Genomic DNA, 22,989 nt, shown 5'->3' with positions numbered 1-22,989 from the left:
TAAAGACTCAAATACGCCATCTTAGTTTTACACATTTGTGGTGTGTTTTTTTCACAATCGTTCCCATTTTGACTTCATTTGCTTTTGTTTTGTTTTATGAATACTGGTGGAGTCATTTATGTATTAAAATCTTTAAAACTGGGGTGTTGCTACGCTGGATAACATGGCGTATGTTGTTGAGAATTATAGCAATCCTTTCATGTTTCATGCAAATCCAACTGCAAGCTCCAAAACCTCTCTTAACAACCTTTCATAGTTTTAGCATTGGGCTTCTTGTGCTGCATTGTGTCTAGTCACCAGTTAGAAACTGGAAATATGTTCTTCATGATGAACATATAATGAAAGGTTGATGATCATCAAGCATTTTGATGCAAATTGCAAGACTGACAAAGTCATAAGGTAAAAAAAATAATAATAATAATAAAGTAGTTTAGTCAAAACTGGCAACTTCTGCAGCTACATTTCTAAATACTAAAAAAAGTTTACATTTTCTGCTTTTTACTGTGGAGACTTTTGGGAGTAGAGTCCTTTTTGTCTGAATGCTTCCTGTCTCTTCCTCTCTTCGTGTCTCTGTACGTGTCGCGGCGTCAAGCTCGCCACGAAGGGCTTCGCTCTTCTGTAAAGAATCTACGCCACAGGACATTTCTGTTGGTGTCTAAACTTGTGCTTCTCTTTCTTTCTATCTTTCTCCTGTTGGTTTGCTCACGGTGTCTCTTGGTCCTCTGTGTCCTGTGTTGACCTCCTCTGCCTTGCTGCTGCTCCCTGTAAAACTCAAAAGCCTTTCTCTGAACTTGTGCCTCTCTCTCTGTCTAGCCCAGCTCTTCTTCCAAACCTCTGCTGGTTGCTTTGCTGCTCTTTCTTGCTTTTTTTCCCCCTCCTTTGGTTCCTTATTGATGTGTGTGTGCGTGAAGGTTCTGACACTCAAATTTTTTCCTCTTTTTTTTAACCATTCAAGTGTGCTGTACAAAAGGTTTAGTTAACATCCTTTACCAACAATAAAAGCCATGTCTATGGTGTTAGCTCTCAAAAATATTAGCAGATTATATTTGCTAAATGGCCGACTGTTTTAGTCTGTTGTGCAATTTTTTTTTTTTTTTAGATCTCAGCACAATGAGAGCAAATGTTTCAACGGTCTGCGAGTCTCGAGCAAGTAAATAATTTTAGAAATGGTTTTTTGAAGTTTTAGGAGTTTCCTCTAGATAACCGTAACAACTCAATTTGAAACGCTGCTAATGTACTCTTTCTAGAGGGATACCTCCATTTTTATTGTATGGAGGGCATTTGAGTAAACTAAAATGATCAACAGCATTGTCTGAACGTCATGCTTGCTGCTATGCTAACAGTACTTCGATTGTGCAATGGGATTTAAGGATAAACCCACATATCTGGAAATGTTCAGTAACACAATGCATTTCCCAATTTGGTAGTGCTTTCATTCTTAATGGTTTATTTATTTATTTGTCATTAATAAATCCTACTACAGCATGGTAGTTAGAAAAAAAAGGGAGCATATTTCCATCAAAACACTCGGAAATTTTGAGATTAATGTTAGAAATTTTATAGAAAAGTGAAGAAATTTGTGAGGTCCAGTAAGTCGAACATTGCAAGGAAAAACTCAGAAAGTTTTGACTTTTCAAAGTTTTCTCTGAATTTTTTGGCGTAAATTTACTCCTTCGCCTATAATGGCCCTAGTAAATCGGACGGTTTTTCTGTCTTTAGGTGTTTTACCAGATTTAAAAACTTCTCTTTACCGCGTTTAGCGCTTTTTACCCTTGCAGCTCCGACTTGTGCCGAACAAACGTCTCACAAAAATCCTGCATGTTTGTTACTAAAGTCTCCATGTTGTGTGTGTACCTCCTTGCTCTCCAGCCATTTTTCTGTATCTTCGTTGTTCCTCTGTGCGGGTTAGGAGACGCGTTTTCCCGGGTTAATGAATGTACCGCTGCTGCGTGTCGTCAGATGTGTTGTGGACGGATGCTCACGAAGCCGTGAGAGCGCGTGCTGGCGCTAAAAATGTACGTCCCGCAAACTGTTCACCCAGCAGAGGCGCTCGAATCTGCGTCCAGAGAGTTTTTAGTTTGATGAATTATAACATTTGGGAGCCGGAAATGTTGTTGCCGGAATTGAGCAACAAGGACGGCAAGCGTCAGATTCGAGGACCTTTGCTGCCGAACAAAGTTTGGGATTGTGTGTAAAACAATTTACGTGTCCTTGACATGATTTATTTTGATAAGAAAAGAGAATGAGGCGTTAAAGGTGGATTCCACAAACTGAATAAAGAGTTTCATTTGAAGAGTTGTGAGGCTTTTTATTACATTCTCCTAATAAACCACCAGGTGGCACCATTTGAATACAATTAATAGAAATAGCTTCCTCTTCGTTTTACGAAGCTCTTTATTGACTATTATGAGCTCGTACTCTCTAGTCTACAAGGACGGTAAGCCACAAGGAGAGATTGCTAAGGAAGCTAGCTGGCTGTTCTAAGATAGCTACAGCTGAATGGAAAGAAAAACTAACAACTGTCCATTTTCTTGTGTTAAGCCACCTCATGAACAAGATGGAACATCATGTCTTATATGGGTTAGAAGAAAAATGGCTGAACTGTTGTTGGTCCAAAGTTTAATTTAAAGATTTAATGTGAATTTTGTACATCATTTGGGAATCCAGAGTCTAGAAGAAGAGTAGGAGAAGGATGTGTATATAGTTGCCTCTTGCCAAATTACTAAATTTGGTGTAAAATTTGGCCTTCTAATATAAGCAATTTCTGCCATTTTCCCACAGTCTCTACTTTTTCTTTCCCTCGTGTGAGATATTCAGGTGTTTCTAAATGTTTTACTTGAACACTTAAAGGGAAGTCTGTTTTGTCTGGTTAGGCCGAGTTTTGGTTCTGCTTCGTACCAGAATAGCTCCAACACATTTAGAAATCACCAAACCAAAACATATTCATGAGCTGAACTTTGTTTTTTGAGGTTAAGACATGACACAGAAATAAACAAGTTTTCACTTCACATTCGACAGTTCTACAAAATAGAATAGTCATAAATAGAGAAATGTTTTATTCCTGGCTGTGCTGACCAACTGCAGGTCCTTAACTAAGCCTTGCCCTTTAACGAACCTTACACAAACTTAAAGCTGAAGCACCTACATGCTGTAGCAGTGCAAAAACACATAATTTTTTCCTCTTCTGAGCAGTGCTTTCAGTCCCACTTACATAAGAGCCATTCTCCTCGGACTGGTGATTGGTCAGAAAGGGGGAGGCGCAAGGAAGATGCTCATTCTTTTCCTACAAAGCCAAACTACCCCGGAGACGGGCATTAAAAAAACTTGTTATGCAAAGTATTGTGTTTGAACAGCACTGCAGTGTTTTGTCATGACAATATTCTGCGGCACCAAACCTTTTCACATATAGACGTTTGGCTGCTTCGTTTAAAATACTATAAAACATTAAGCAACAACAATTTATCTGCAAATCATGATTTAGTGAAACTAGCGTGCAGTACAAACCTCAGGAAATAAAAAAAGATTAATTGATGGTAAAGATAAGAAACTACATCTAGACGAAAGGGTTAGACTATTTGAAGGGATTCTGCAGTTCTAAAGCTACTTTCATATGATTTACTTTACTGTTTCACACTTGGAAAAACGTGTTACAGAGGCGCAAAGTGGATGTGTGTCGGGATCCAGAATGTGGATTTCTCAGAGCCAAACTGCATGGATTACTGTGATCTGGGCATTTTGATGGTTTCTTTATATATTTAAGGATCGAATGACCCGGGAATGGACTTTCAGTGTCATTGCCAGAAAATACCACTGAGCTCCAGGTGGTCAGATAATTATTGGCTTAAAATATTTCAATCTTTCAAGCATCTTTGATCCTGAGGTAAGTGAGTCTTCATCAGCGCAGACAAAGTGCTTGCACAGTGTTGAATGAGATAATTTACTATGATGATTTTTAAGTAGTAGTTGTGTAAATGGTATAGAAGTGCAGCACATGCAGAAACACATAAGAGTGAGGAAGTCCAAGAAATATGTTTTGTTAGTCTGAGATTAAATGATGCAGAGAATACTACCATGTGAAATGCAAAGAAAGGCCAATATCTGACAGTATTCCCATTAAAATCAGAGGAAGATATGTGAGAGATTGATAGCAAAAGTTGACAAATATTACATATCAGCCCACGGGCGAGAAAAGAAATGTTTAGTCAGAGAGACAAGGAATGAAGAAGTTAGTTTTGAGGAAATTCAAAATGATGCTTTAAGTATTTTGCTGCGATTGCAAAAATTCCTCCTGCTGTGTCGGGAAACAGGCCTAAGCTGAACAAGCATTTACAACTCTTGTCCATTTTCAGGTGTTTCACATTACGAGCCTAAAACTCCGGTGTATGTTCTTGAGATTTTATGAGACAAACCAAATGGCACGCCATGAAATCAAGGTCACAAATGGACATGTCCCAAAAGTTTTTAAAAAATCAGCACACACAGTCAGTTCCCTTTTTAACACTCTGAAACCAGGGCTGCAACTAACGGTTATTTTAGTAATTGACACTTGACATTTCTATTGATTAATTGATTGATCTGATAAAAAAGAAAACAATGGCAAATTTTGCAATTTTTTTATTTAACGACGTAAGGCTTTTTTATACAATATTTGAAGTACAATAAAAGATGCAAATAAGCAAATAATTCAATTACTTTTGTGAATAAGAAAACAAATAACATAGCATTCCTTTAAAAAACTGTTGATTATTTGTAGTTTTGACTTATTTGCTGCTCTGACTGTGTTGTTCTTTCAGCAAATGGCCATTTTTTAGAGTCTGAATAGTCCAGTTAACGATTAATAATCGATTAGTTGACGATTATTTCAATAAATGTTTAATCACGATTAATTTGATTAATCGTTTCAGCCTTATCTGGAACATTCACCCTTCGGCCCAACCTGACAGTGAACATCAGCTGTCTGAGCGAAATGTTACCCATTATACTTAATAAACCACCTACAACGTCCAATGAAAACCACACATATTTTGCAACTTATTTATTTAATCATCATCAGTAAGCTATACAATATGTAAAGTGAAATACAGGATAACATTTAATAAAAGGGACAAAGGAGATCTTCACAGTAAAAAAAATACAAATAAATACATTTATAAAGAGCAAAGCATAAGCAAAATAAGTGCTGGTTTTTACTCTGCGTTTCATTCTTGCTCAAGAAAAATGTACACAAGATGGATCTTCACATTAAACCAGTGTCGTGCTGGGACTTGTCAGTGAAACTTTTGACCAACCCAGTGTTTTTCTAAAACTGCAGCCACATAACATGCCCAGCCAATATGCACTGCTGAAGTTGTATTTTCTCAGTGCAATCCGTGTCATACTGACCGCATAACGAAGAGTGAGGCAACAAGGGTGAGTGTCAGTCGTTTCATGTACTCAAAACAAAGATTTGTCCGAGCTGAAGATACTTAGAAAAATCAAGATTTAATTTCGGCTTCTGTCACAAGAAGTTCCAGATTTAAAGTCAGAGTAGTTCCAAGTAAATGTGCTTATTTTATGGAGAGCCACCTCCTTTTACTGCTCTGCTGATTATGGAGCAGCATCTGCCAAGCTAACTAACAGTAATCTGATTTACTAGCTAGTTAGCATTCTGCCACTTTTGTGCTTACAGCTCTTAAGTCTTGGCATGCTAGCTTTACTTTTAGTAGCAAGGTTGTGCTTCTTCATTTTCCAGGTTATGACTTTCCAAAAAGGGCAGTAGATGCTGGCTGTCCAAGAAGTTGGTGAATGATGGCATTGTTTACAGGATAATCCACCTGCAGGAAACCACGTTTTACGCCGTGTAGAGAGGATGAAAATAAATTCAGGAGCAGTACTTTGTTATAATGAAAAACCTTTTTGTTTAAAGAGATATAAAACAGCCGCATAGAGGTTTATACCTCACTAAAGCCAAACTATGTTCTCGTTTAAACAGGAAAAGCCGTAACAGTAAAACGGCAACACCTTGCGGTAGAAGACGAAACAGAGTGAGAAGATGGAGAGTCACAGGAAACCCCCTTATGGCGTTTTAAGGTATTTAATTTTGTGAGTCACTAAAATGAGAAACTTTCCTGCTTTACTGAGACACTTCTCCTGAATTTATTACCCAACGTTGGCAGCTAAACGCTTCTATTCTTTGAAACATTGTCCGGCTTTCTTAGGAATTTAAACTAGTTACAGCATGATGGAACATTTTTTAATCCCGTCATAAAACCCATCTTTTTTTCGACGCCATCTGAAATGTTGCAAGTATTATTTACTCATTTATTTGATTCTCCTTTATGTTTATGATTGCATCTGTTTAATGCCTTTTTTAATCTTGTATTTTAATCTTTTTTTATGTTTTACTCATCTGTACAGCACTTTGATCTTTGATGTTTTTTTAAAATAAGATTTGGTTTTAGTGGCGTTGAATTGAATTATCTATTTCGATATGAACAAGTCCCAGGTATTAACAACCACCTTACATGCTAACATTTGTAGCCAAAGCTAATTTGCAATGTCTGCCCCTTGTAAAACATTTTCAAACAGTCATAAACCTTCAGGCATTATTATTAAATCCAAACAAAATGCTGCTTTTCCAAATGTAAAAGAGCTACAAGAGGTGTGAATAGTTTTTTGGGGTTTTTTTTCGTCTCCCGTGTTAGCAGAGGGCCTCCGTACTTATCAGCTTGAAAGAAATTACATTTAAGAATGCTTTCAACTATTTTGTAACATTAACATCAAACTGGTAATAAAGGTACAGGTTTCATTAAACCAATCTGTCATAAACATTTATTGAAAAGAAAAGTGCTACTTTCAAAACAGCCTTTGCATCAAGGCTAACGCTCCGTTAAACCGAATTACTTTCTCTTTGGGTTCCAGCCACAGAAAGCATGAAATTTGTCAGTTTTCTTAAAAACATTTAGGGTGCATTCACACCAGGACTGTTTAGTTCACGTTAATTGAACTCTAGTTCATTTGCCCCGAAAGTCTGATTCATTTGGGAAGGTGTGCATGGCCTAATCGAACCCTGATGCGGATGTAAGAAGCAAACTCTGCTCGGCCTAAAAAAACCTCAGTTCTGTTGAAGTGAACTGTGGCGCGGTTCGAATGCATATGTGAATGCAAGCAGACATGAGATCGCTCCAAAGCGGTAGCGAGAGAAACGGCTCATGGTCTTTTACCAAAGACAAAACAGACGTCCTACTATTGCTAAATTATGACCCTACTTCATTTTTGTTTACGCTTTGCAAAGTAGGATGTTAATTCCCCTCAGCGGTTCTTGGTGCAGCGCCCACACAGGTTTTTCAAAGGGCTGGGATCGTTTGACACAGTTTAGCGTGAAAGTAAATCGCACCAGTTGAAGATGTAACAAATGTTGAAAATGTAACACGTTACCCCATCGAACCGAGTCTAAAGGACTATCAGGTGTGAAAACACCCTTATTGTCTTTCAGAATGACACACTGACGTTCTTGCCTTTGAAGGTCAGAAAGTACAATTTGCTTCCTGCAGACTTGGACATGAGGAAAAAGAAGAAGGGGTCCAGGCAAGCGTGGAGGCAGCAGAGACACACCGCCATGTTGAAATATTTGTACAGACTCTCTGCCCCTCCCGCAGACAGCTGCACATAATGGAGAAAGTGCAGGACACCAGTGGGAAGGAAGCACAGCAGAAAGATGGTAAACACCAGAGAGCTGGACTTGATGTACATCGCCCAGTCGTAGTGCGACTGGTTGAGGGCGGTGAGGATTTTGATGAAGCACACTGTGGTGACAACCATGGGCACCAGAAGGCACAGAACCGCCAGAGTCAGGTTGCAAAAGAGCAGGAACTTGTGAGAGTCAGATTTCAGGGGCATCACGTCATGGCAGGTGGTGCGGTTCAGCTGGGAGACCCAAAATGTCTGTTGGACCAAAACCTGGGGGACGACGGAGGCGCCGAAGGCCAGCCACGGGACCAGGACGGCAAAGGCCATGCACCTCTTCTTGGGCAGCGTTTTGAACATGAACGGGTGTACCACCGCCATGTAGCGCTTGACGGCGATGAAGGCCAGAGTCAGGGCCGAGCCGTAGAGGTTACCATAGAAACAGGCGGTGACCGCCTTACAGGCGGCTTCTCCGAGCACCCAGTTGTTTCCGAGGAGATGGTAGTGAGCCTTGAAGAAGAGAGAGACGAGGAGTAACAGGTCGAAGGTGGCCAGGCTGCAGTAGAGGATGGAGGACGACACCTTCCTAATTTTGGTGGCGAGCAAACACAGGATGGTGATGTTGGTCGGGATCCCGACGATCACCGCCAGCAGGTAGATGACGGGGATGACTCTGGTGCTCAGGAGTCCTTTGAGGTACCCTACGGCAGTGTCGCTTAAGCCCTGCAGAGACGGAGGATCAGTGGCGTTGGGAGGCTGGGTGCCATGGGCGTCAGACAGTGTGGGACGGATTCCTAAAAACACTCTGGGCTGAGGGAACACTTTCTCCGGCAAGTTCTTCTTTTTTCCTGCAAGAAATTCAGACATTCTGTCATTTTTTTAAAAACTTGTTTTGACATGCATTTGTTCTTAATCTTTGGTCTAGAACAAACCAGACGGCATGGCAACTATCTCCTTTACGATCCGATGTTTTAAATGCACAAAGCGCAGTGGAGAACACTGTTATTTTCCAAAAGCAAGCTTTTGGGATTGGCTTTTAGCTGACTTCTGTGAATTAAGAAATATCTATAAACTCATCTGCGTCACGTCTGGCACAGGAATCGGACCAAAATACAGACAGCAAAGTGGAAGTTCAAAAAGAGGAACATAAGCCAATGGAAGGAAGGGAAAAATAGAAACCAACGTCAGCACTAACAGAGAGAAACAATACGTCTACAAGCACAATAAATAATATACCAAAAAACAAGTACACAAAGGAAAGACTAAAGTACGTAAAGAAATGATCAAAAACAGAAACTAGTTCTAAATTAGTGGAATCATAACAATCTAACAAACTATTGATTTCAAGTAAATCTATCTGCCACACCTATATTGCTTGACTGCTGTTATTTTCATACCAGCTGTTTGAGTTAAATTAATTTATTTTTACAATCATTATTTAAATGTATTTTTTTGTTTTTCATAATCTTAACTCTTTCTTTTTACTCATTTAAATCTTTGCTTTCACACTGATAGGTATTTTCCTTTCGAACCTAAATAAAAGAAAGAACCACAGACAACGTATATGAATTTTATGTAGAGCTTTTGCAAAAGGAGAACGCTCTATCAAAACCTCTCCTCCGATCAGTTCTACAGATCGTTCTGACCTGTTCTCACAAAAACTCCTGTTTTTATTGTCAAAGAAGGACAGGCAAGGGGGCAGTCAGGAAAAACAACAGAGGTCGTAAAGCTTCTAACCCAAACATCTAACAACCCAGGTCCAGATGTGATATCTGATCAAAGGTCTGAGCCCGGTTCAAATCTCGGTCAATACTGTCAAGAAAACAATATACGACTGATTAAATTAGGAGGTGTTCTTGCAAAAGGATTTAAAGTCTGAGAAACTCAGTGTTATCTATTTCTCGTAAAGTTGAACAGACAGTAGTGACCTCCAGGTCATTTAAAGAAGAGAACACTTTAAACAGAAAATCACTTTAAACAGAAAATCACTAAGATCTATAGACTTAAGGTGAACTAGAGTAAGAATAAAATGATAATACCAAAAAATCTCTAACACACACCTCAGTTTCCTCAGCCCTTCAGACTACGATTGTTTCTTTTTAATGCAGAGATTGCTGTAGTTCTTACATTTTTCTTTTCCCTTCATCATGTCTTTTATTTCACATGAAGCACTTTGTGTCGCACTGATTGTACAGGAAAAGTCCTTTGTAAATACACAGGTTTGCGCAGCTATCTTTACGGGGACTTTCCATTGACTTCCATTCATTTCTACAGCCTAAACCTTACCCTTACCCTAACCCTATGCATTACATACCTAACCCTAACCAAAACTCAATTCAGACCTTAGTCCTAAATCTGACCCCTGATCCAAAAACAGCGTTACCCCTTATGGGGACCAGGCTTCGGTCCCCATAAGGGGAAGTGTCCCCACAACGTAGTATATGTCAGGAAAATGATCCCCACAAGGTATTAGAAACAAACGCGCACACACACACACACATATATATATAAACTTTAATGTCAAACAACTCTCTATTTCACAGAGATTTAAAGATCATTGGGATTTTAGACCCGTCTTTTAATCCAGAGAAAACAAAATCTGAAAGGAGCACAAATTGGCTGTGGGGAAATTATTCTGTTGTTGTCAACGAGTCAGTCAATCTGTGTGTGCGCGTCTTAGTCCATGTTTTGAAAACGTATGAAGTTTTCATGTTACATATAAAACGATCTTAATCAAACCTCACTTAAATCTGTCTTTTAAAAAAGCATCTCTTACCATGTTTCTGAAGTGTCCCGTGTACAAAAAGGGCAAACAGGAGAAGGAGAATGAAAAGTTTCCTCATGTTGTTTTGCCTCGCAGTAAAACGACGCTCTTCTCAGAAGTGAACCTCGCAGCTTTTTGTTTGCCAAGTTTCCCCTCTCTGCGCCGCAGCTCGCTGTCAGCCCTGTGGGAGTGTTCAAGTGAGAAGTTCCACCTCTAACCCACAGACTGAAGGGTGGAAAAAAAGCATCATGAACTCTGCAGCACCCCAGCTTGCTCTTGGTTTCACTTTAACCCATATGAAACACCTCTGCCTCAACTTTTTGTTTACTCTTAATGTTCCTTCATAATGACCAGCAGCATATTTGAATAGCAGACTGTTGTGCTAAACCCAGAGGGAAATGCAAATATTAAAATGTTCCTCTGTCACACGGGAAGCAATGATTCATGTGAGAGGAAACATGACGTGAGGTGAAGCGTAGCAAAGACAGCCGGACGATTATTGAGGAAATGTCTGTCCGGAGACGATAAGCTTGTCTGGAGGCGAGCAGCTTTGTTTAGTCTCAACTCGCAGTGTTGGAACTTAAACGATGCACTTCATTTTCGCAAAAAACTTTATCTCTTACAGTGTCACTGGCTGCTGCTCCTTGGAAAAACACTCTATTGGCTCTCGCTAAAACATTAGTTGCGCTAACCCTAAAGCATTTATCATAAACACTAATTCTGCTACATTCAGCCATATTGACACTCACCAGGTGTCAATGACCCACCATGTGTCAATGACTCATTGAACACAGTACCACAGTCAACAAATTTAAATTAGTTGTTCCTCTTTTTGCGCTTCCAAAGAGATTCTTTGAAACACATATTTCATTATTAGTTTTTTAGCAATTAAGTTTTGCTAACTCTGTTGCTAATCTTCCCAAAATTACCACAGTTGGTTGTTAGTCAGAAAGCAAATCAGTTGATTTGAAACTGTTTACTGTAGAACTGCAATCAGGGTAGAGAATAAAAATTGCCATTTTGCTACGTGGCTCCATGTGAGGAGAGGAAACACAACTGCTGCGTTAGCAATATTCACCCACTTCAAAATATGAGCAGGAATTGAACGGCTAACTACTTAAATCATTCTTAACAACCGAAACTTCAACACTGATGTTTTATATATCTGAACTGAACATTTAGGAAACAACCAGGAAAATTAGCGCTGATTCAGGGAACGCTGAAAAAAGCTGACTCGCTAAATGAAAAATTAGCTCTGCTATTAGCGCCTTAGCTTTCCACTTCAGAATGATGTCAGAACATTGATCTGATTTATAACCTACCTAATCATCCTTTAACCTTTAGCATAATTTTCTCCATGTCAGGACCTGGACCTGTTTTGAGTTAATCTGGGGTTTGATTCCAGCCTCTTGTCTCTTTCTTTGATTAGATCAGCTTGTTTTTACCTTAGTTCAGTTCTTTGGTTTTGTTATATTCCTTACCGCTAGCTTTTTGTTACCACTTTGTGTACCCTCCCTCGCCCCTTGTGCCATTTTCTCTCTCTCTCTCTCCTCACATCTGCAACCCATTTCTAATCAGCCACCTGCTCCTTGTTCACCAATAAGGCTCTACATTATATACTATTTATTCTTGTTAATCCTGCTGCTTCACCCTGCTGGCTTTTTGTTCCTGGGTCCTGTGTGTTTTTTGTTCTCCATTGTTTTTTTTTTTAATCATTTTTTTTCACTAAATCATCAATATGTCTCAGCCTCGCTATATTTGTGTCCTCCACCACCCTCACTCAGCATGACACCCTGACCTGTGTGCTGCTTTCTCGGTGTTCACGATGCTGTTTGATCGCTAACGTGGTCGCTCAAAGACCAAACCCGTGTCTCTGGATTTTGTAACCTTTTTTCTTTTAAATTAAAGTGTTTGATTAATAAAAACGTATGGCCACCGTGGCTTTTTCTCCCGCTTTTTCGCTACATTCTAGTTTCTGTTGGTCCGTCACATGCAATCCCATTAGTAATGATGAAACATGAAAAGGTTTTGGCTCTGTGAATATATATTTTTTTGCAAGACGCAGCATTTCAGTACTTTCTCCAACCAAAGGGACAGTTTATTATCGGAGCTCTGGCATCCAGCTGTTAACAGATGTCTCAGTGTTTTCACTAAATCCGTTTCTCAAATGTTTGTGTGTTCAACCTACGCAGACTGTTTTTTCTTTCTTTTTCTTAAGACTCGGGAGCGCTTCGCGTCAGTGACGTCAAGCTATGAAGACCACAGGGACGTTCAAAGCAAAGTCGAGAGGGAAGTCATTTGATCTGTACCACTGCGGTTTCCAACTGGTTGGCTGTAAAATACAAACTAATTGTTGCCCCATAAGAGCAGTAGTGACACAGAAACAATGAAAATCCATAAACGGCTCATCTTAGCGTGTCGCTACGGCGTTCCTTCTCTCCAAGCACAGCGTTGCATCCGTTGGCAGCCATCTGTTTCCTGTATCTTTCTTTACGACCACGTCTCTGGTCTGCTTCTGTTTCCCATAAAGTCAAACAGAATTAATAAATCAGTTGGTTTTCTTTTTTCAAAATAAGAACTTTAAAGGCATATCCACTCTCCACGGGGATGGGTCTCCTAAGAATTTGGGGTTTTGATCCATTCATTTTCCCAGATAAAATGACGATATGGCAAAAAACTCCAGTTAATTTGAAAAAGCAGAATTGGGCGAACGAGTTACAGTTTATTGTTGGTTATTCATCATAGTAAACAGCCTCATTTGGATCATTTTAGACATGCAACACACTAGTGCATAATTTATTTACTGTTGGGTTGAGGCTGTTTCAAAGGCTTAATGTTGGCATGTTATTCCGTTCCAAAAACGGTTACAAAATGTTTTTATGACCGTTTTCCTGTTGGAAAATCCAGGTTTAGCCCCTCTTGCTAAACGTGGATTGGTGAGCATGTTTAGAGAAAACTCAAGAACCACAAATGCTGAAGATGTTCTCCAGAGTTAAGTGAGTTTGTTATCACCAAGCGTTAAAACTGTGCTTACCATGAAAAAGCTTTTTCTCAAACTCAGCAACAACGTCTTCAGCTAAAGTGTGCAGGTGCTGACATGAGCAAGCCAAACGCCTTCTGGGGGAAATATTTTGTGCTAAGAGGGCAATAAGGCTCAGCTGTGTGGCCACGATGATAAGACGTCTGTTGGGATGAAACTTTTACACTACAGAACACTGAACCAAGTGTCAAGCATGGCAGTGGCAGCATACCACCGCCGTGGAGAAGATTCAAATTCTTCAACTTCAAGAAAAGTTTGACCCGCCATCCCCAACAATCCCAACACACACATTTGGATTAAGCAAAATCTGAAATTGCACTGCTCTAGATTCAGTCAGCAATTTGTTTTCACTTCTTAAAGAGACAGTATCATGTTTTTTTCCAGGCACATTGTGCCTGGAAAAAAACAGCACACAGTGCCATTTTATGACACAATCCAGTAACTATGTTACCTTCAGGTGTTCTAAAAATGCTGTATGTGTCAAATTTGATGTAAAAGAAATTTGACTTTGTAATTTGATGCCTTATTGGGTCTCTGTCTCTTTAAGAAGCGTCTGCTCTTTGTGAAACTCACAACATGGCTCCTCTATTAACCCATTAACAACATTTGTTGTGTGTCACTGAGAAGTAGCTCCTATAATGAGCTCAGCAATTACACAGTTCCACCAAGTGTTTGCTAATTGCTGCTGGCTAGTCTGAAGGAGCTGCGTGGGGAAGGGCTACTCCGTGAGGTAGAAGCTTGGAAACTGTAGCTGTGAGGAGGAGCTTCATCCTCAAGGACGGAGTGCTGAATGGTTGAGAAAGGATTTCTCAAACGTTCTTGATGAGGGAATAGCATAACACAGTGGTTCCCAAAGTGTGGGGCGCGCCCCCTAGAGGGGGGCGCAGTGCCATTACAGGGGGGGGCGTGGGAAGCGTAATGGATGAATGAAGAAGAAAAAAACCAGTTACACAAAAGTGTTTCACTGTAAAGATGGTTTGTAGTTTTTTTTTTTGTTGCAACCTGAAGTGTGAAATTAACATCAGTGGAGTTTGAAAAGAAAATATGTGTATAGGTTTACGTCTGGTTGAACGATGTGTGTGTCCAGTTGATCTTCTTTTTGGGGGGGGATTTTATTGCAAACCATAGGGGGGCCTAGAAAATCTTTGGTTAACCATTGGCATAACATAACATGATATACAGCTTTAAAAAAGTCAGTTTTACATAATACCGCCCCTTTAATTCAGTTCAATTAGGTTAATTTACATAGAGCTAATTCCCAACAAAGGTCGTCTCAAGGCGCTTTATAAACAAGTTAATTCAATCCAGTCACACAACTGATCCGAGCTACAAAACAGAGCAATAAGTTCAGTTTATTCTCCAAATTAGCTTAAGAAGTTGTGTATCTGAAGAAACCCAGCAGATTGTATCGAGTTATTGATAATCGTTGTGTTGTTCAGTTGAACATCAATCTGTCATACCGAGCACATAGGACAGATCTGTCGCTATGGCTATGACAGATAGCAACAGTGGAGAGGAAAAACTCCCCATTAGCAGGAAGACGAGAAGAAAGTTAACTGTAAATAAAACTAGTAGAAGAAGAAAGTCAGCAGTGTGAAGCAAAGTGGTGAGTTTATCTTCCGTAAGTCAGTCGAGGTGGCAGCATCATAACCAGGGATTTAAAACAACAACTTGACGATGAAGATTAGAGACGATGATGCGAAGAGGGATTGTGTATAAAATGACGGAGAACCCTGACCATCCTCTTCATGAAACTGAAATAGAAAAACAAAGTCTTCAGTCAGAGGATTCTTTCAGTTCGCTACAGGAAATCCTTCCTGCCCACAGCCGCCTCCCCCTACAACAACTCTGTGAAGGATGTTGAAACAATATGAGCTTCATTTCCTTTGGGATTAATAAAGTATTTCTGAATTCAAGTGAAATGAATTTGTCCTCCAGCAGCCGGAGAGCATCCCATCATAACAACAGAGATATCTCAGGACAACAAGCAGAACCGTCGTTCAAAAACACTTCTATGTTTTTACGATAAGAGATGTGCTCAAATTTCCTGCAGGAATCATCCTAAGATTCTGTTTATGGTGATAAAATGTGTGTTGCTGCTCTACACTCTGCTAAGGAGCACGCCGCCATCTTGTAAAGGAGGTCTCAATCAACTTTATTCGTACCGTTAGGTAGATTTGGTTACAGTAAGGCGAGTCAGCGTTTTTGCCGGACAGGAAGCTTGACACAGACACACAATATATATAAGCATAACAATTAAAAGTAAAAGTTTCAGATATTACGCACCACAAAAACAACAAAATACAAACACTGACCTAAATACGGCATCCTCATTAGGACAAGATTAAAAATAAAACTATTCAACCGAGTTGAATTTTGGAAACTTATGGCAACAGGAACAAAACTGGTTTAATACTCTGCTCAGGTTTCTGTATATATTTGTATATATTATTTACGGCTGCTGTATTGAATAATAATAATAATAACAGTGTTCACTTTGTGTCTATATTTTTGAAATGATTAGACTTTTTCATGCTTCTCTTTTCTGAATTGTACTGAAATCACCAGGAAGTTCCTAATTCTCTCAGAAGATGGCAATATTTCCCTTTCATGATGAGAAACTTCTATATATATTTTTTTTAATCATCTTTGCTCCGTCTTTTTATTTCCATAATCGTGGCTTGATGAAAGTGTCCAACAGTGCCCACCCACATGCTACTATAAATAACTCTAATGGACATTTTCTACATATTCCACAGGTTTTCCACTGGAAGCTCAGATAAACCTGCCCAACTTGTTGCTTCCTGTACTTTTCCACATCAAAGCGAAGCCGTCGCTGCCATTTATGTCGCGATCCTGACTCAAATCTGGGAAAGTTCCTGCATGAAAACGACTTGTTTGTTTTTCTTTTCCTAAACGGATCTTATCTTGAAATCCACACGTTTTAATGTTCGTGTCTCTGCTGCTGCACATTCGGAGCGTTACGAATGTCTTTATTTAGCTTTAAGAGTCACTTAAGATGCTCAGGTCAAAAGAGCAATGAATCACATTTTGAATCTAAGTGAAAACCAAACACTTGGCTAATAATTTAGGACTCAAAGGCTGACTTCTCCTCGTAAAGCAGCTGTAGTGCTTGTTGTCATGTTAGCCACAAAAATCAATGTGTTTTATTCTGATTTTATGCAGACATGTACATAAATGGGATAGATATGTTTTTCAAATTATTTTTCCATATAAAACTCTGAAAAGTGTGGTGTGCTTGTGTGTTCAGCATCATGCTGTGGGAATGTTTTTCTTTAACAGGATCAGGGAAGGACAAAAAGGACAATTTTTTTAAAAAAACTTCAAAACTATATTGTTTTTCTCCCACTTGAGTTATGTGCTACTCCATCACAAAAAAATCTAGAGAGCATATGGTTGTGGTTGCTGCACATTAATATGTACGCCCTGCATTTTGCTTGGTCACTGTAATGTGCGTGACCAGCTGCGAGAAAGGGAAGGAAAACATGAGTAGCGCAGTGACACACAAACGTGTGTCATCGTGGTTTGATGATTTGCCATTGTGATCAGTGGAGTTTTCTTCCAGCAACGGTTAAAGATGCAATTTTTTTTTTGTTTTTAAAAAGGAGAACTTCCAGAAGTATTTACAATAGAGAAGTTACTTTTCTGAACTCCTTCTCATTAAATACAGACCTCCTTTTCTGTCACGAGTTCATGGCGTAAACAAGACTGACCCTGAGCTAGGAAATGAATTGTGCAAAAGACTGAATGACTTTGCAAAAAGAATCAGCAAGAGTTGTTTTTGTGTGTGTGTGTGTGTGTGTGTGTGTGTTGCCTTTCCTGTGTCTTGCTGCTGAAGTTGATGTTCTGCATTTATAAATTTACTTATATTGAAAATTTCTCAAGATGTATAGCTTTTATAACTGAGGCAGTGTAAACGTTAGAAATTGGGAAAAGGGGGAAATTTAAGAAATTTTGAAGTATTTTTTACAAAGTTTTGTAAGTTTTTATAAGCCTGCGTAACAAAAAGGCTGCTATATCAACTAATTATGATGCTAAGTATATCTGAGCCATTTCTGTACAATGTAATCCAGCCTGAATACATCACTTGTTTTGGTTTTCAGAACATTTATTTCTCTGGTTGTTGATTTACATAACTACTAAAGGATAATCTGTGAGTTTCCATACAGAAGATTTAAGAAAAAAAACAAGGCAGTGTTTAATTAAGACGCCTGTTTGCTTAACTAAAAGCACCCAATTATATAGATTTGAAAAAAAGAATTCAGTGTTATAAGTGACTCCTTGTATAGTGCTTTAAATACTTAAACACCAGAAAGAAAACCACACTAGAGTGGTTTTAAAAAAAAAGAAGAAGTCAAATTGCATCATGTGGGTTTGTGTTTCATGGTTTGGTTGGGGTTGTGTTAAGTTTCTTTTTTTTTTTGGCTTTTGCTTAGCTTGGGTATTCATATGAGCTTTGGATTATTAGCTGAATTTGTTGTTTCTTTTCAGGTATTTATTTCCAGGTTTTATTTCTTCAGTATCATTTAATAAACTATTGAAGCCTCACCTGCCTTCATGGAAAAATCATATATAATGATAAAATCACTTGTATTGCTATTTGGTTTGTACTACAAAGTATTTATTTTTCATTTAGCTTAACCAATTCTGGTTATTTTTTCTTCAAAATCGCTGAATTTTCGCGTTTTCCCATTCAAGTTCTCAGAAGCGAAGCCGGTGAGGCAGCAGCGAGTTGAGCCTCACCTGGGATTGATCAGCCTCTCGCTAACTGCACTGGTTGCTATGGGAGCATGCTCCTCCTGTCTGTACGCCGCCAATAAAATGGCGAAAAAACATTTCATATATGTACTGATTTTCCATAATTTAGCTTATGTATATAATGTACAGTGGTTTTTGTCACCAACTGTGTGTGTGACGTGTTTCGTGAGCTGAGGATCAGAAACGACAGAGAACAGATTCGATGTGAGGCAGGCAGTTCTCTTGCCTCATGGCAGGAATATTTGCTTGGAATATTTTTTTTGCATGAAACTTTTTCTATTTGTCTTAATAGGTGCACTCTACGTACATATAAATTGAAAATTTATTCATTTTACACATTTGCAACCCCCCCCCCTTGCATCTACTTTTTACATAGATAATGTTCGAGTCAATTTGACCCAGCAGTCAAGTTGAAGTGCAAAAAAAGATTTAAAAATGTCCAATTCTATATGTTTCCTTGCAGCTATGAACCATATTTCACCACACACAACACACAAGCCCACTTTCTCACTACTCTCTGTACTTCACTAGGAAACTGCGAGAAAGCAGGTGTTCACACAACTTTTGACCGGAATCTTTTCTGTTCCCGTGGACAAACTCCACCCACAGTGAGTGACACTCAGCAGATGTGGAGGAAAACATAAATACTCTCTGCATGACTCACTTATCTTGATTTTAATCAGCGGGTCAATTTGACCCTGAACAGTTTGTGTGTCTCAAGTTCAGTTATAAAGATCACCCTTTGGTAAAAAAAAAAGTGTCATATGAAAAAATTTACCAAAGATCAATTTCAAGGAAATTCTAGTTTTTTTGTGTCGAGGTTTTTTTTCAGAGGACATAAAAATTTTAACTCTATTTTTTATGTCCAAATGAGTAAATGAGTAAGTTGTTGTCATTGATCCTTAATTTCTGAGAAATAAAAAAAAAACATCATTGCACAAATATTGATTGAAATGGTTAGTATTGGAGTTAATAATCAGATACGAAAATGTTTTGGAGGAATTTTTTGGTTTCTGACACTAATGCATGATTAAACAGTCCCCGGGTCAAATTGACCCACGAACATTATTGCTGTACCTCAGAAACTAACATAACAGGAGGGTTAAGTCACCAACTATGAACCTCACCGCACGTTACTGAGATATATATATATATATATATATGTATATATATATATGAATATATAAGTAATTTAAGATAAACACACCTTATCCTGTAAATAGGTTCTACCCAAAACTCCTCAGGTGAAATTTTTTTATATTCATCTTTATATTTTTATTACATATTTCATAAGTTATTGCATTTTACTCAATAAATATGTTTAAAAGAAACAACTGGATTATTTGTTTATCTACATGTTCTGAATAATTTTTTATATTGCAAACAAAAAGCTTGGATGGTTAAAAAAAAAAAATCTGCAATGTTTCAATTTCAATCTTTTAAACCAATTAATCATTGGAACATTTGAAAGAATAACTGGTTACTGATTCAACTGTTAGTTGCAGCCGTATGTGACGCTGTGCTCTCGATTCACAGATCATGAGCAAGAAATAAAGAAGATATGCAGATATAAGTGTATTTGGGTGAAATTACATGCTCATGTGCAAATTAGCAAAACATTCCTGCTGCTCTCTGAGTACAAAGTGGCGTCAGGTTTGTTGCTTGATGCATTTTTCTGATGTCTGAAATCCGTCACTTTACACTGCAAAAAACTGTTGAACATTTTAGACATTTGCCATTTTATACATATTTAAACGTCTCAAAATAGTTTGGACGGTTCAGCTGGAGAAAATATGGCCACAGAAATGTTTCACTTTCAAAGTTCTTAGAGGATCTATGTTTTATTTATGTATTTATTTTTGACGGATGACACCAAAGAATAGTCTCATAGCAGAGTGAAATAAGAAGAGTTTCATTCTATGGACGAATAAAAGGTCGAAACTCTCAGGAATGCAACAGAGACGCAGTGATAAAAATCCATCCATCTTCTGTTCACCCTTGTCCCTAATGGGGTCGGGAGGGTTGCTGGTGCCTATCTCCAGCTACGTTCCAGGCGAGAGGCGGGGTACACCCTGGACAGGTCGCCAGTCTGTCGCAGGGCAACACAGAGACATACAGGACAAACAACCATGCACACACACACTCACACCTAGGGAGAATTTAGAGAAACCAATTGACCTGACAGTCATGTTTTTGGACTGTGGGAGGAAGCCGGAGTACCCGGAGAGAACCCACGCATGCACAGGGAGAACATGCAAACTCCATGCAGAAAGACCCCGGCCGGGAATCGAACCCAGGACCTTCTTGCTGCAAGGCAACAGTGCTACCAACTGCGCCACTGTGCAGCCCGTGATAAAAATCTTCTACCTTATTTAAAGCTCCAGACAGAGTGAATGACGGCATTGCTCAATAAAAACAGATGGTTTCTCTCCTCTTTCTGAGAACAATCCAACAATGTTGAGACTGTTTACTAAACCAGTCCTCCCAGTTAACATACAGTCTCGAAAAGGCCTCGTGTTCCCAGACTCCAGCTCTGTGATTAAAAATTAAAATACCTTATCTACATAGATACAATCTCAATGTTATGTTAATAGCAAAAACAAAACAAAAAAAAGTCTGATCGCATAACTGTGAACCTCTTTGTGGTCAAAATTTTGTGATTTTTTTATTTTAAAGATACGTATTCCCCCTTAAAAGGAGTTTACATCGTTCTTATCGAACTCATGTCTGATATCTGCTTCCTTCTAGATCTAAAGTAGACAGAGTTCTGCTTTCAGTCTCGTTTTTGGTCCGTTTTATCCATGCAGTTTTTGTCAGATTTAGCTTTCCTGGTACAAATGTGTGAAATGTTAAGGAGTAAATTCATATTTTGTGTTAGAAGTATTATTATACGCTTGAAATGTTTTGAAAACCTCAATTTTTAATTTTATGGAAACATGTTCAGTAGAGAAAACAAATATCTTGTGATGAAGCAATTGTTTAAAAAACAAAACTGTCGCTTTAAAAATGTAATCAGCATTCTTTCTTTTAGTAATCTATGACTTCCTGCTTCCATGAGTTAAAAAATAACATTACCCAGACGTCCTTTAGTCTTAGCCGCTCGGCTATTAGGCTAGACAATAATTCACATTTACCTTCGCCAATGTTCCAATTTTTTTTTCTAATTGAAAACTACAACTCAGTTCACACAGCAGGTTTCTTTTTGTCCCAATTTCCCGCTTCCAATAATCTTAGAATGCATGACATAATGCTCTCTTTGAAATACCTGGTTATTTTTTAACATAAGTTTATTGGACGTGCACGGTAAACTGAAAGTCAGTGCGTAAAGGTTTAGAGTTTTCTTTTGTAGGGTCCTGTATAAAGCAGCTTATTTTAACCTCCCTGTTGCTCTGTGCTTTGTCAGGAAATGCTGTTTCTCTGTAGGCAATGTACCAAAAAAGCGATTAATACCGTGAAGACAAGCCGACACAATGAGCTGACAGGGAGCTCAGGGAGTGAGATCATTTCCTGGACGTATGTGTGATCTCTTTCCTTTGCGTGTTGATCCCCCCGCCCCTCCCGCTGATATAAAAATGTTCAATCTTCAAAAGACGAGAGAGCGCCACTGGAGTAGAGGTCAGCTCCTTCCACGCCGCAGTGTTCCCGAACTCACTATTAGCTCAAGGGAGGAGGCAGGATGCAGACGGCGAGAGATAAAGTCACAGGCCCAGTTCCAGTTGGAAGCGAAACCAATAAAGGGTTTGTTGCTTTTCTGTCTGTCTCTGCTGAAAATCTTTGTTCTGTCCTGGTTGTTGTTCGGCCCGATCGGGCCTCGGTTCAACACTGTAGAAACAAAACAGGAAGAACAGAGGAAAACAAAGGAATTCCCCGATTGGATGAAACATTAGCTTATGAGTGTTGATGCTGATTTACAGCAGTTGGCCGCAGGTTATATTATAGCTTTATCAAATAAGATGCAATTCCTGTTTGAGGCCTCGCAATGGAGAAGCACCTTCGATCAGGCGCGAGGCGTCGTCTTGGTTTCAGGACGTCAGAATGCGAACCGCTCGATGGCGACTTTCTAGATGACCAGGACAATTTTGTCAGTTCGTGGATCAAACGCTTGTTGGAGAACAGTAAGTCGTGCAAAAACTACTTAAAGATTGAACAGCTGAACGTTCAAAAATTTAGAGAAGGTCGCATTCAGCTGACCTGTAAAGGTTACAGTGCATCTTAGCTTCATCCTGAAATTTCACCCGAAAGTTGAAGAGTCCTAACTTTTTATGAGCAGCATATTGTTAAGTTTGTAAATATCTTTTTCTTTTATATACTCATTATTATCTTTAAGAATGGAGAGATTTCTGTTCTTTCTTTAAATATGTGTTTCTTGGAGTGATGTTTTACAGGAAGCAACAAGTATTCTAAAATTGGGAGCAGATACTAGATGGTCTGCAGCAAGAGTGATAACTGACGTGGCAGAATAAACAAATGGATGATTAAGGGTCAAAGTTTATTAACCAGAGACAGAGGAACTGTACATGAGACCACAGATGCACAAGACACCTCATTGTTCTGTGGGATCATCAGTTCCTGCATCATTTCTACAGAAGGAAGTAAACAAGAACTCTGAACATTGCACTCTACATGACGGCAGCTTGTGGGTGCAACATACCTGTGATTCAAGAGAACAGAAGAAACAGCTACTCTATGTGATTAACTCAAGATAATCAAATAGGCTATGTAACTAGGACGGCCCTAAGGA

At 39.0% G+C, this 22,989-nt stretch overlaps 1 protein-coding gene across 1 annotated transcript; it reads right to left on the bottom strand.

The window, feature by feature from the left end:
* Positions 1–5,020: 5,020 nt before the first annotated feature.
* Positions 5,021–11,186, bottom strand: LOC114149279 (proteinase-activated receptor 3). The gene is made up of 2 exons (XM_028024992.1): positions 10,442–11,186; positions 5,021–8,513 (listed from the first exon to the last, which is right to left on the bottom strand). Exons 1-2 carry the CDS (start codon positions 10,506–10,508, stop codon positions 7,471–7,473), a joined length of 1,110 nt encoding a protein of 369 aa, XP_027880793.1. The 5' UTR covers positions 10,509–11,186; the 3' UTR covers positions 5,021–7,470.
* Between the last annotated feature and the right edge of the window lie 11,803 nt (positions 11,187–22,989).

This window comes from Xiphophorus couchianus, chromosome 8 (genome assembly GCF_001444195.1).
Source record: "Xiphophorus couchianus chromosome 8, X_couchianus-1.0, whole genome shotgun sequence".
In the NCBI taxonomy this organism is placed as follows: Eukaryota; Metazoa; Chordata; class Actinopteri; order Cyprinodontiformes; family Poeciliidae; genus Xiphophorus; species Xiphophorus couchianus.
The sequence above is the reverse complement of the archived record's forward strand: the minus strand, read 5'-3'. Positions and strand labels throughout refer to the sequence as shown.